Consider the following 11,286-nt stretch of genomic DNA (forward strand, 5'->3'; position numbering starts at 1 on the left):
TTTCAGCTAGATTTATGATTCCACTTGCAGATATAACGACCTGAAATTACTAGTAAAGAAGATTTCCCTGTAATCTTAAGAGTCAGCTGCAATTTCATTTCTTTTTTTTTTTTTCTGCTGCCTAAACAGAATAAACAAAAGCCTGTCTTTGGTCCTCCCTCCTCAGAAGGTAACGTAATTTGCCATCTCTGGAAAAGGAAAAAGTGTCACTGAAAGCATCTGCCAGAGCTGCCCAGGGCCTCTTGCAAAGCCTGGAAGCTCTTTGCTCTCCCTATGGCAGGCATCTGTCTCCAGTTCAAGGCAACATTCTGCCCCTCCACTGCAGTCTAGGTGCCTGCAGAGAGCAGGGGAGGGACGCGGCAGGGACTCCTTCCCAACTCAGAGCAGAGTCACAGGGCAGAAAGAGCTGAGGATGTGGAAGTAAATGAACATTTAGTATGTGCTTAATTGCACAGTTCTCACAAAATCTCAGAAAAAGATCCTTTGAGAGCCTTGTTGTCTTTTTCCTTGCACATGTATTCCTGCACCCCAATTGCTAGCAACTCATGTCCTGGGAAAGAATACTATTTTGCAAGTGACTTCTTAGCTGTTAAAAGAAAATAGTAGAACAGATGATGCTGTTTCACCCCAGCAGTGAACAAACTGGTAACACAGGTCAATTTAATTTCACTGCAAGTAATAGTATGATTTAGCCATTTTTTTTTGTTATGAAACCCTGTATGTCAGCTTGAACTTAATTTTCATGATTGAAGTGTAGTTTTTGAAATGCTTTTGTAAAAGTGTTTTGTTCTTCACTGAGATGCTCAAGTCTACCAATCAGTGAAATTTGAAGCACTTGATAAAATTGCAAAGCTCCTGTTAGTCTAGTATAGGCTGTTAGTAGTATAGGCTCCTTTTTGATGGCCAACTTGATCTTCCAATCACTTCAGAGTATGAAGTCCTCAGTGAAGAACTGAGCTTGAACATTCTACATTAGAAGTAGTTGTACTTTTTGGCCAACATACTCTTAGGGTTAGATTAAAATTTAGTGTTAAACTATGATTTTAAGAAGCTTATCACTAATGAAAGCCAGCTAAGACTTGGACACATAAAAGGCTTTATAAAGGAGATTTGTAATTCCCAAATTCACATGAAAAATAATCACGTTAGTTTAAAAAGTTATGCTATTGCATTCATTAATAATTCATTTATTGTTAAAAGTTAAACTTTACACACAATGGCTAGTGAAAATTCACTGTCAGTACTTTAGCTAAGAGTGCCTTTAAAAGAAAAGTCCTGGGATAAGGTTACTTAGGTGGTAGAACCCAAGTAACCTAATCTGTCAGTCTCAGAAGAGGAAGTTTTGGATGAATGGATCAAGCACAGGACAGTTTTGAGACACCATTGGTTCAATTTTGGCTGAAACTTAGAAGAAGGTTCTGACTATCAGCACAATCAGGCTTTGAAACAATTTTCAACAAGAAGAATGGGAACAAGCAATCTAATGACATTCAGATACTACTGGGATGGCTACACAAAACAACTGTAAGATACCACTGCCTGCGGTGGCCTGGAACAGATGTCTTCCTGTTCTCTGTTTTCTGTATAGTTTTACTGCCCCTCCTTAGAGGGCAGTAAAATTCTTTTACTAGGAATTTACATTGATGTAAAGCAAATCCAAGCAAAATTTTCATTTGCTGCTCAGCAAAGAGCTGAATGAAATATCACAATCTATATATTTGTGATATAGTGAAAACAATTTAATACCTCTTTTGCATTAGCCTCCATGAAAAGATCAACTGCAAGCAGACACAATTAACACCAGCAAAAAGGGATAAGGTCTCGCTATGTAAAAAGAATAGCAAAGGTTACATAGTGCTGAAATAACATAGATGTTCTCAGATCATCCATGCTAATAAACTTAATTCATCTTAGGGGACTGAACTGATTAAAATAGACTCAGAGGGCTTAGTGGTCTTTGAAAAATTATGGAGGATAGATGAAATGCTGGAGGACTGAAAAAGAGCAAATGGATTGCTGTTTTTAAAAAAGGGAAAACTTACAGTTTGGTCTGCTTTATTTCACTCTCTCTCTGATAAATCCAACACTGTTCAAAAATAAAATGGAGGTGTATTATCACATTGGCAGATGTCACACACTTGGTGAGACTGTAAATATCTTGAGGAGTGGGATTAAAATTCAGTTAGGTCTCACATAGATTGAATGGTGGTCTGGGGAAGAAAAATGACTTTGCAGTAGGGACAGGGGAAAGTGTTACACACAGGCAGATATACCCAACTGCACAAGTATGGAAGGGGATCAATTAATTACACAGTAATTATTCAGAGAAAGATCTCAGGGCTAAAGTGGAAAGTGATGAGTCAGGAGTGAATATGACAACAACCTTACACTGTGAAAAAGGCAAGTGAGAGAACTGGCATATATGAACAACAGTACAAGTGACAAGACAGCAAGCACATAAATAAAAGAGGATAAATAAATATATTTATATAAATAAAACTTGTACTGTTTTGTAGTCTAGAAGACAGTAAAATTTGGGGTATTTAGTGTGTCATGAGAATAAAAGGGAGTAAAAGAGGAGAAAGTAAATAACAGTATTCCTGAATTAAGAGCTGTAAATTCTCCTGATGTTTGGAAAAGCAACATTCAGGTGGCTGTAGCTTTTTTCCTTTAAGTTTTTGCCTTGAGTTAGTCACAGAGAGGAAGGTTTGGACAGACAAGCGTCAGTGATGGAGTTAATCCGATGTATTGAACTGTCAGCCATTAGGTGAGCTAACAATCACTGGGCAATTGTGAGGTAAATTAGCTAGATCAAGAGGGCACTTGTAAAATTTATTCATTTTATTTCCCATTTGTGAAAGCTAATGCAGTTCACACAGGGAATCGTAACTCCTTCACCTGTAGTAAGGGAGCAGTTCCATCTTCAGAGCGAGGGAAGCAGGGTGTCAGTGGGACTAACTGTGTTTAACATAGGGTTAGAAAATTCAATAAAGAAAAGCAGCGAGGCTGCAAACACATTAACTGGCATTCTCTCAAGATTTTAACCCTACATTGTCTTGACAAAATGTAATTGACCTCACGGAATTTCCACCCCTGTGTGCTACCTTTAGAGCGGCTCAGAAATCGGCCATACCTGAAGCTGCACCGACAGCGAGAGATTTGGCGGGAGGGTGTAAGTTAAACTTCGCCTCAGCGCGACTGCAGGAGGGGCTTCCTAAATTGGTTTTGGAGGAGAAAAAAGAATTTTTTTTTTTTTTTACTCATACTTTATTTAAGACAGGGACTAAGAATCCCACAAGTGAGGCGGCGGCGGCCCCCGTGTGGGAGGGGGGCGCCGCAGGTGCCGTGAGGGGCGGGCGCCTTGGGCCGCTGCGTGCGGGCGCAGCCTGAGGGCGCGGGGCCGCAGCCGCCCCCGGCCCGGCCGAGCCCCGGAGGAGGGCGGGCGATGTGGGAGGCGGCGCGGCGGCGAAGCCGCTCAGCTCCGCGCCCGCCGGCTCCGTGCCCCCGGCAAAGTTGTGCCCGAGCCGCCCGCAGGCTCCCGCTCCAATGCAGGCACCGCCCGGGCCGGGAGCGCGGCGGGACGGGGCGGCTGCCGCCACAGCCTCCCGCTGCCGAGGCGGCGTTTGCGGGGTTGTTCTGTGGGCTTTCTTGGGGTTTGGGTTTGTTTTTCTTGTTTCCCGGCGCACTGAGCATCTGCCTGGCGCGGTCCCCGCAGCAGCCCTTCAGGGGCTGGGCTTTTCCCGTTCGCTCTCCTCGCGGAGCTGTTCAGCGGGATGCTGTTGCCCTCTAGTGTCTGCGGGAATTGGTTATGGCTCTGTTGGGGCACAAAATTAGTCAGCCTAGTGCAGTAATTATTCATAACTTAGGGTGGTTGTAGCTGCTTGGATTCCCCAAATCCTGTCAGAAATTCATGTGTGCTGCTGCTCGGTTCAGCTGTCATGTGCAGCCCTCGGGAAATGGCAGAAAACTTGTATATTACTCAATTCGATGCCTGATACGCTGGATAATTGCTTCAGGTTTTGGTGTGGTGGGGTTTTCTCTTCCTAATGGAATGGTAAGTGAAAGAAAGAGGGTTTCTCTCACTGTCAGCATCCCCAGTCAGGTGTCATGGAAGAAATGGTTCTGAACTCTGCCTTATTATTAACTCTTTACACTTGGCAGTTGTGGGAGAAGGGAGAGGGGAAGTAATGGTATGGTCATGGACCAGACGGTGTGCTGGACATTTATCTCAGAGACCTTGAGCAAATCATTTACTCTTTAGATAGTGATGTTTTTGCAATTGCTGAAAAGTAACAGCGTTTATCTCAGAAAAATTGTGTGATGTCAAGAGCTTTAAGATATTTCTATACAAAGTGTTGTATGAAGGCAGAGTAATTTGAAGACTAAACTAAACTTTTGTGTTCTGTTGAAGTCTTTACAACCTTCTTTTAAACTATTTTAAACGTTGTATATTTAATATTTATAAATTTTTTTCCTTGACAAACTGTAATGCTTGAATCCCTATCCTGTAAGGGTCTCTAGTACTGCATTAAGCAATGCAGCATGGAGCTTAGGATACCACAGGTACAGTAGAAACTACAAACTGCTTACCTGAAGGACTTGAAAAAGAATTTCTATCCATCAGAATTGCTGTGCTGCCTGAACCGTTCCCTTTTTTTCTAACAGCTGTGAGGGAGTGTAAACCTTTCAATAATCACACATTCCAGGGTTTGTTATGTGATACTAAAGGGTTTCAAAGGCTTCCCTTGACAGCTCATGTCTCATATCACCTTTTTACGAGTTGAAAATCTTTTTGATATGCAGTTGTAAGGTCTCATTCTCAGCCTGGATTTACTCATTTGAGCTGTTAATGCTTGAATATTTTAGTCAGTGGAGTAATGTTGTAAGTAGGGGTACTCAGAGGTTATTTTGGTGTTTTCATAACTGATTTAAAAGTCTGAGCCTTGCTCTTTACCCCAGGTTTGGTTGTGTTCGGTTGTGCTTTGCTGCTTCCTACCATATCCTTTGTATATCCAAAGATTTCCGATTTAGTAACACTAAAATGATTTCAGAATATTTCCTGTGAAGTTGTATTTCATAGTGAGTGGCCAGAGCAGACCTTTATGTTTAGAGCAGTTACGCAGCATTCTAATCAGTAGAGATTTAAATGTCTGTAGTAATATGCTAAACAATATGCCTCCTTTTTTTCTGCTCTTTGTTTAAAGCATTTAAAACTCATTTTCCATGTAATGCATCCCCAGCATGTCACCAGCACTGTGGTAGTGTCCAGGCTGGTAAAGAACAGAATGGGAATATAGTGATGGGGATTATTAGAAGAAAGTTATTAAAAATATGTCTCTAGATAAATGTAGTATACCTCAATAATACTGATGACTACTCAGTCCAGAACTTTTTAGTAGTTCTTGATGAAAAGGGTTTTTGTTACCCTTTAAGAGTATGTTTTTTACCTTTAAGTATGACCCAACTTTATTGTTTCTAATCAAGGGTCGCAGTAAACAGTTGCCCTAGCACAGGCCTGAGGTAAGACTAAACCAGTGTTTTCTTACTGGGCTTTGATAAATTTGATCTGATAAATTGAGAACAATTTCTTGCTTATTTATGGGTATTTTAGTTGAGCCCATTGTTTTAATCTTGATATTAGGACAGCAGAAAAAAGTTGCTTGTCATTTTAAAAATTGTGTTGATACTCATGATTCAACTTTATCAGACATTTTTTAAGATTGTGTGCAGTTTTATGTGCCTGTGCAGTTTCTGGATTGAGAACCTCTGTGAAGAATTTAGTAGGCTGCATTTCCAACCTGCATTGTCTTGTGGAAGAGTTTCCATGAGGGTTATCAGGGGGAAATGATTTACAGAAGCCAAGAGTTTGGTCATTTATGCTTAGCAGTGAAACAACAAACTAAAGAAAGCTGCAAGTGGTAGGAACTCGCTTATGGTGTCCTTTGGGTCTTTGGGGTTCCTCACAGTATTTGTTCTATCATCAGTGCTACTTTGGTAGTGAATTTTAAAACCCTGAAACCGCAAACAGAACAAGTTATAAACCCCCCAAACCAATCCAAATTGAAGATCCCTATTCAAATGCATCTGTTTCATGCTGGCTGCCTGCAGATGCCTGTAATTGTGACTGCCCAGCAGTATGTTCGGAATGGTAAATCTGCTGCTTAACAAGGTGATATTTCTTTCCTGTACCAGCGAGATTTTCACATGAGCAGGTTCTGGGCTGCAGAAACCATTTCTGCAGCAGATGACAAGAGCATTGAGCCTTTCTGTCTGTGTTCATAACAAAATGCAAAACTTGCTTCCATGACTCAGCTTTCTCTCAGCAAGATCTTCTCCATAGAGAGTCTGTAAGTTAAAAACCAAATTCTGAATATTCAAAGATGCTAATTTTCACCTTAAGAGATCATTTTGATACCTCCTGCTTTGAGCAGTAGAGGTAAAAGGTCCTGGTCTGAATTTTAACACAGTGGCATGAAAATGTAAAATAGGAGATGAAATGCAGGTTCTTCTAAAGAAATAAAGTTCTAGATAGAAAAACAAACAGGCAAATTTTATTGCTTCAAACCATGGCAAAATACCACACAAGTTATTTTATAGGTAAAATTTATTGCAACATCAGCATTACAGAACTTTGGATTTATTTAAATCTGATTCCTGTTTTCAGGTGATTTGAAGTGGTTTGGGGTACAGGTGGGACCATATTCCTCTGTCACTGAATTCCACATGACTGTAGAAATCAAAAAGAGCTGAGACTGCTGATGCAGGCAGCTCTATCTATGGTCAGCTCTATCTATGGGTGTTTTTCATTGAAACAATGCTAACAAGCTTGAACTCTTGTGAAGACTTTCTAGACTCTGTTTTTTTTTTTTTTTAATTTAAGCCTTTTTCTTATACTTAGATATTTTTTATTGATGTTGATGTTATCACGACTTCTCCTTTCTTTGGTAAATATTGCATTCTTTGGTCATGAAAGGAAGACTCCTCAAGCACTCCTCTTCTGAAATGCTGCTTCTCACAGCTTACTCACTGTAGGTGCATTGAGAATTGCACTTTTTGTCTGGTTGTACTGTAGGAAATGAGAGCAAGCAGGGAGCATCTTCCCTGAAGCCACTTCTAGAGATGTGGTAAAGGTCACTGTCATGATCTCCATAGGTCCCCCAGTGTGTGGTGTGGTGAATCCCAAGGATGTCACTGTCAAGGGGGTGCGTTGTGAGTTGTTTTAGCATGCTGCTGTAATACAGCACTAGAGTATCCAGCAAGGATTATTGCTCAGGGGAAAATGCTGCTGTCCCTCGAGGAAAGCAACTGTACCTGGTCAAGACTTTGAGACTGTTGATATTGCAAAATGCATGTTCTCTTTGACATTTTTGTTTTCTTCTTTCTGTGTTCTTTGGAACTCCTGCCATGCAAACCAGTCCTTAAGCAAGTGAAAATTACCTAAGCCTCAAGCTGATACTAGAGAGTGTGAGAGTGTGCATTTAAACCTCGTTCCTTGCTCTGTTGCATCCCAATTGCTGCCTGCCTTCAGCAGGGAGTGTGCCAAGTCTGGCTGTGTCCTGTGCCTCAGAGAATTCCTCACTCCTCACAGTCGAACCTCACATCTGTCTTGGCAGGTCCAGCCACTCCTCCTTACAGCTGCACTCTGTAGCCCCAGGGGGCACCTGCAATTAGGAGCCAGGATACAATGACAGGGCTTTTCTTGAAGAAAACACGGGTGTCTGGGCTGGCTCCAGATTTTCCTCTCTAAGGAATGGCATTAGGAACCGTGTCCTTGCTGCAAATGTTTCTTGGGTTGCAACCCTTGTGAAATATCCTGTTCAAACAGCTCTGTCTCATCAGCCCTTCCTTGCTATGAGCTTAGGTCAGTGTCAATTCTCATTTTTTCTGTACATAGACCAGCCAGATCTGTGGTTATCAAAGAGAAATAGGTGTGTGTACAGCTTTTCTACAGAATGCAGTCAGTGTTAAGTTTAGGCACTAAAATTATGTGTTTCTTGGCGTTCAGGCAGCTGAATTGGAAATGCGAAATGAAGAGAACCCTTCGTGTGTGTAATGAAAAATCATCTGTCTGGAAACCTCTCTCTGGTGTTAACTCATTCAGGATAAAGCTTCTCTTTGTCACCTGACTTGTTACCATGTTAAATAGCTCTGTTATGCCATCCAGACTGATATTCGTGAAGCTAGTGTGGCAAGGATTGGACGTTGCAGTTATTAAGAATGTTGAGTTCTTCTGAAGGTTCCTTCATATCGTTACTTGCTCTTTATACATAAGATAAAACCCAGGAAGTTGGAGTTATGTTATTTTGGTCTAACACTAATTAGTGAGCCTGGGTGAAAGGCAGGTCTCCTGCCCAAAAGCTTTGAGCAGGACTTTGTGCTGCTGCAGGGAAGGTTCAAGGCTGAATTTAAGGCTTCCCAGAAGAGGAGGGGTTGATAAACAGTTATCTGTGAGTAGAAGGTGAGGAGACTAAAATCCATCTAAAGCAGAATCTATCCAGACAGAAGGAATCTTGCTCTGAATCTTAACTATGAATGAGACAGCTCTCGGCACTTGCTGGTCATGCTGAATTTTGCAGTTTTGATGAATAGAATGACTTGGAGTTTTTCTCCCTTCATCTGATTTTTCTCGTTTATTATTACTTTATGCTCATCATGACACTAGGAAGATCTGTCTTCAGGGTTTAATTAAATTTCTGGACGTTACATGGGTATTGTTAAGTATATAACTTTTTTTAGCCTTTTTGAAAATCTGGAGTGAAAGACCAATTTGCTTACAATGTAGGATTAAAAAAAAACCCAACCAGGAATGGAAGGATTAACCTCTCAGTATGGAAATGACCACATCAATGCCACACTTTATCCTAATCCCATTTCCAAACGGGCCTGGGTGCAAACTACACTGAAGTTACAGTGGCATGTTCCAGATCTTGACACACTAAATATTTTTCAAAATCTGCTTTGAATCTTTGTTTATGACTTATGATCATTATTTTATGCTTGTCACACCAGCCAGTTGTTTTACTAGGGAGTTTTGACAGCAGTTGTACTGCTGGTTTGAAAAATTGCTCTTTCCTTAAGTACAAGATAGAACATAAGTATATCCTTAGGTGATCTGCATGTTAGGTTCAACTTTTGATTTATTAATTTCTCTTCTCAAATGTAAGAGCTTGATTGTTTTATGGGTTTTTTTAATACAAAGAAATGCTTCTAACAGCTTACAAATCCACAGTCCAGAAAAATGCTTTGTTTTCCTCTAATGTTGCAGGAAGCAAGTTTTGCTTAAAAAAATTCCTCTAATAGATGTAATACAGAGTGTATCAGTACATGTTTGTACAGCAGTTAAGATGTGCATGTTCTTGCTTCTTTGAAAAACTAATACAAGATAGAATTTGTTGAATCATGTTGCCCCAGCTTTTTACAGGTTATAAATTTTCTTCAGTACTTTGGTTGTTAGCAGTTGTCTACTTGGAGTTAACTTTTATCTTTAGGTTAAAAGAATTTCTAAAACACTGTAAATACTTTCCTTTTATGTCTTGCTTTTCAGTGCCTCTGCCTGCTTTATTTGATCCTCTGAGTTGAGGAACCTGTGAGATTTAGAGACCTTCAAATGCACATGGCAAGTAGTGGGAGCAGAAAAAAATGTTATTGCAAAATGTTGAGCCATTGGTCTCCAAACCTCTGGCTGGCAGTGATTTCTTTGCTCCCCATTAGTTTAAGCAGGTGATTCTTCACAAGGTGGTGTCTCATTTAAATCTCTGATTTTCTTTTCTTCTAGACTGTACCTTCAGTAAAGCTCTGTGGAAGATAGATGTGTGTGCTGCAATGGTGACATAAATATTTCAGAGGACTGGAACAAGTTGTTGGGAATCTGTGTTTGTTTTTCATGCTGCTGTTGAGAGCTGTCTAAGGCAAGTAAACACCATGAGTTTTATCCTGAAACTTCACAGACATTTTCAAAGAACAGTAATTTTGCTGGCCACTTTTTGTATGGTGAGCATAGTTATTTCTGCCTACTACTCGTATAATGGCTACAAACAGGAAAATGAACTCCCTGAAACCTCTTCAGAAGTGGAATGTGGTGATGCTCAACTGTTGCCTTACAAGCTGATGGAGGCGAAGACTACGAGGCCTGTTGATCCCCTGAGGACAGATCTTGTAGTGCTGGTGTTTGTGGAAAGCCAGTACTCAGCATTAGGCCAAGATATCGTAACCATTCTGGAATCTAGCAGGTTTCAGTTTCACACTGAGGTTGCATCTGGGAAAGGTGACCTCCCAGTGCTTATAGACAAGAACAAAGGCAAGTACGCTCTCATAGTGTATGAGAATATCCTTAAGTACGTGAACATGGACTCGTGGAACAGAGGCCTTCTAGATAAGTACTGCATAGAGTATGGTGTGGGTGTGATCGCATTTCACAAAGGCAGTGAGAACAGCTTGCAGAGCTTTCAGTGGAAGGGTTTTCCTTTCCATGTTCACAGCAATCTGGGTATTAAGGACTGTTGCATTAACCCTCATTCCCCACTGCTCCATGTGACTAAACCTTCTAAGCTTGAGAAGAGGCCCTTGCTTGGAAATGACTGGGCTGTTTTCCAGATTAATCACACAACTTATCAACCAGTGATATTTGCAAAAGTAAAGACGCCAGAAAACCTTTCTCTCCCTGCTGCTCTCTATGCCACAGTAATTCATGACTTGGGGCTCCACGATGGGATTCAACGAGTCCTTTTCGGCAATAACTTGAATTTTTGGCTGCACAAGCTGATTTTCATAGATGCCATCTCTTTCCTCTCTGGAAAGAAGCTCACACTGTCCTTGGATAGGTACATTCTGGTTGACATAGACGATATCTTCGTTGGCAAGGATGGAACAAGGATGAACACCAACGATGTGCAGGTAAAGTATGTGCACAAAATAATGGTCATTACAGCAACGTGATTTTTTTAATCTGAAAGTGGGTAGTTGTTCATACTTGGAACTTCAGGGCTCCACCCTGGAGCTGTTCATATTTAATGCACGTGTTGAGAGTTTTACAAGCCACAAGTTTTTGGCTGCCACTATGCTAACCTCTGCATTCCTCTGGCTCTGAGGGAGAAAGTCTCTTCTTCCTTTCTCACCTGGCTTCAAATGGAAGTTTCATGAAGGCTGTGAATTTAGCTGGTAGTTTTGTAATTGTGGTTTTATTTAAATTGCCGCAAAAATGTTGGGTGAGATTAAACGCAGGCTTCTCCTTTTGAAGAGGTCTACGCTTAATATGACTTTTACACCTTCTTTTCTCACTAAATGATA

At 40.9% G+C, this 11,286-nt stretch overlaps 1 protein-coding gene across 1 annotated transcript; it reads left to right on the top strand.

Moving 5' to 3' along the window:
- Nucleotides 1-9,779: 9,779 nt before the first annotated feature.
- LOC128949973 (bifunctional heparan sulfate N-deacetylase/N-sulfotransferase 3-like) lies at nt 9,780-10,935 on the top strand. The gene has a single exon (XM_054294864.1). It carries the CDS (start codon nt 9,922-9,924, stop codon nt 10,933-10,935), a length of 1,014 nt encoding a protein of 337 aa, XP_054150839.1. The 5' UTR covers nt 9,780-9,921.
- The last annotated feature ends 351 nt before the right edge of the window (nt 10,936-11,286 follow it).

This window comes from Melozone crissalis, unplaced genomic scaffold (genome assembly GCF_028551555.1).
Source record: "Melozone crissalis strain CALT ecotype California unplaced genomic scaffold, PUWL_Pcris_2 ptg000361l_1, whole genome shotgun sequence".
NCBI lineage: Eukaryota > Metazoa > Chordata > Aves > Passeriformes > Passerellidae > Melozone > Melozone crissalis.

Bases quoted from the DNA above. Each gene is read 5' to 3' on its own strand.
- LOC128949973 (XM_054294864.1), top strand. From the start codon at position 9,922: ATGAGTTTTATCCTGAAACTTCACAGACATTTTCAAAGAACAGTAATT.